The 1,230-nt window shown below is 41.7% G+C and overlaps 1 protein-coding gene across 1 annotated transcript in view; it reads right to left on the reverse strand.

Annotated features, from left to right (window-relative positions):
• LOC100811426 (zinc finger protein ZAT1) overlaps positions 1 to 746 on the reverse strand; it is a 3,430-nt gene extending 2,684 nt beyond the window's left edge. Inside the window, exon 1 of the mRNA XM_041014321.1 lies at positions 54 to 746. Within this exon, the coding sequence (XP_040870255.1) occupies positions 54 to 578 (525 nt within the window). The 5' untranslated portion in view covers positions 579 to 746. The remainder of the gene's footprint in view (positions 1 to 53) is intronic.
• Between the last annotated feature and the right edge of the window lie 484 nt (positions 747 to 1,230).

A 1,230-nucleotide genomic window follows, 5' to 3' on the forward strand; every position in this document is an offset into this window, starting at 1 on the left:
CTTGGTCTTCCTCTTTGCTAGCTGATGCACAAGATGCTTCAAGGTTCGGTTACAAGAGGATCTACAATGGCATTGGATAACATCAGTAGACAATTTGCAAGGTCTTCTTCCTCGCTTGATGGGCAATTGTAATTGAAGCTACCAACCTTAGTTCTCAACGACCTTTTACTTTTGGACCATCCACATCCTCTCCGGCCGCCACCACCGATGTCACCATCGTCGGCGTCAGACCCGGGAGAGGAGACTAAGGACTCAGCATCCTCAGAGGTGCATTTTCCATGTTCAAGGAAAGATTTCCATGACAAGAACTCTTTGCCACAATTCTCACACACCCTACAACTCTTTAGCCTATTAGGGTTTGTTCTTAGGGCATACATGCGTTTGTTGCTTGGTGGCACATTTCCACCCAACCTATCTTCCCAATCACTTGCTTGGTCATCATCATCCATGTGACCACTTTCATCTCCTATGCCATGAGCCCTCATGTGACCTCCCAAAGCTCTCCCACAACCAAAACCTTTCTTGCAAATTTTACAGAAGTGCTTGAAGTTTGATTGTTGATCCGATATCAAAGCCATAAAATTACAAGAAGAGAGTGGGTTGCCTTGAAAGGTAAAAAAAGAAGAAAGAGAAGAAAGCGAGTGAGGGAGAGGAGAGGAGAGAAAAAGAGACAAGTAGATGAGAGGAGGAGGAAGTGAGTTAGTTAAAAATGAAACAAGGGTGGTGCTTGTTCTTGTAGTGATAGTTGTTAAGGGGTTGTACGGTGAAAATTAAGGACTAGTAGTCCTAGTTTTTAGTTGGAGTATTTGTGGATGAGAGAGAGAAATGCATGTGTTCTTTTACAGCAAGAGAGTGTGGTGACAAGTGGAAGAAGGTGAGAGGGGTGAAGACTTTTTCTACGACTTTGTGGTAGTGGCGTCGTCGATCTGATGCCAAAGGCACCAAAAGAGGTCCGTGTAGTGTGTTTGTGTGAGAGAAACAGTGTGTGCATGTCTCTCATTATTTTTATGTCTATGTAAATAATTTAATTAATTAGTGGAAGGAAGAGAGTGGTTTAAACTACCATACCTATTCTTTTCCCTCTAATTCCTAACCAAGGAAACTAACCTACGTTTCTCCTTTGTTGTCGGTTGGTTTTATGTTGCTTTTTCACCCAAGTTTATCAATTTTTTATTTTATTTTTATAGTAATCACAACTTGTGATCAAGCTAGTTTTGGTCTTCACTTTTG

The sequence above is a fragment of the Glycine max genome, chromosome 3 (genome assembly GCF_000004515.6).
Source record: "Glycine max cultivar Williams 82 chromosome 3, Glycine_max_v4.0, whole genome shotgun sequence".
Taxonomy (NCBI): Eukaryota; Viridiplantae; Streptophyta; class Magnoliopsida; order Fabales; family Fabaceae; genus Glycine; species Glycine max.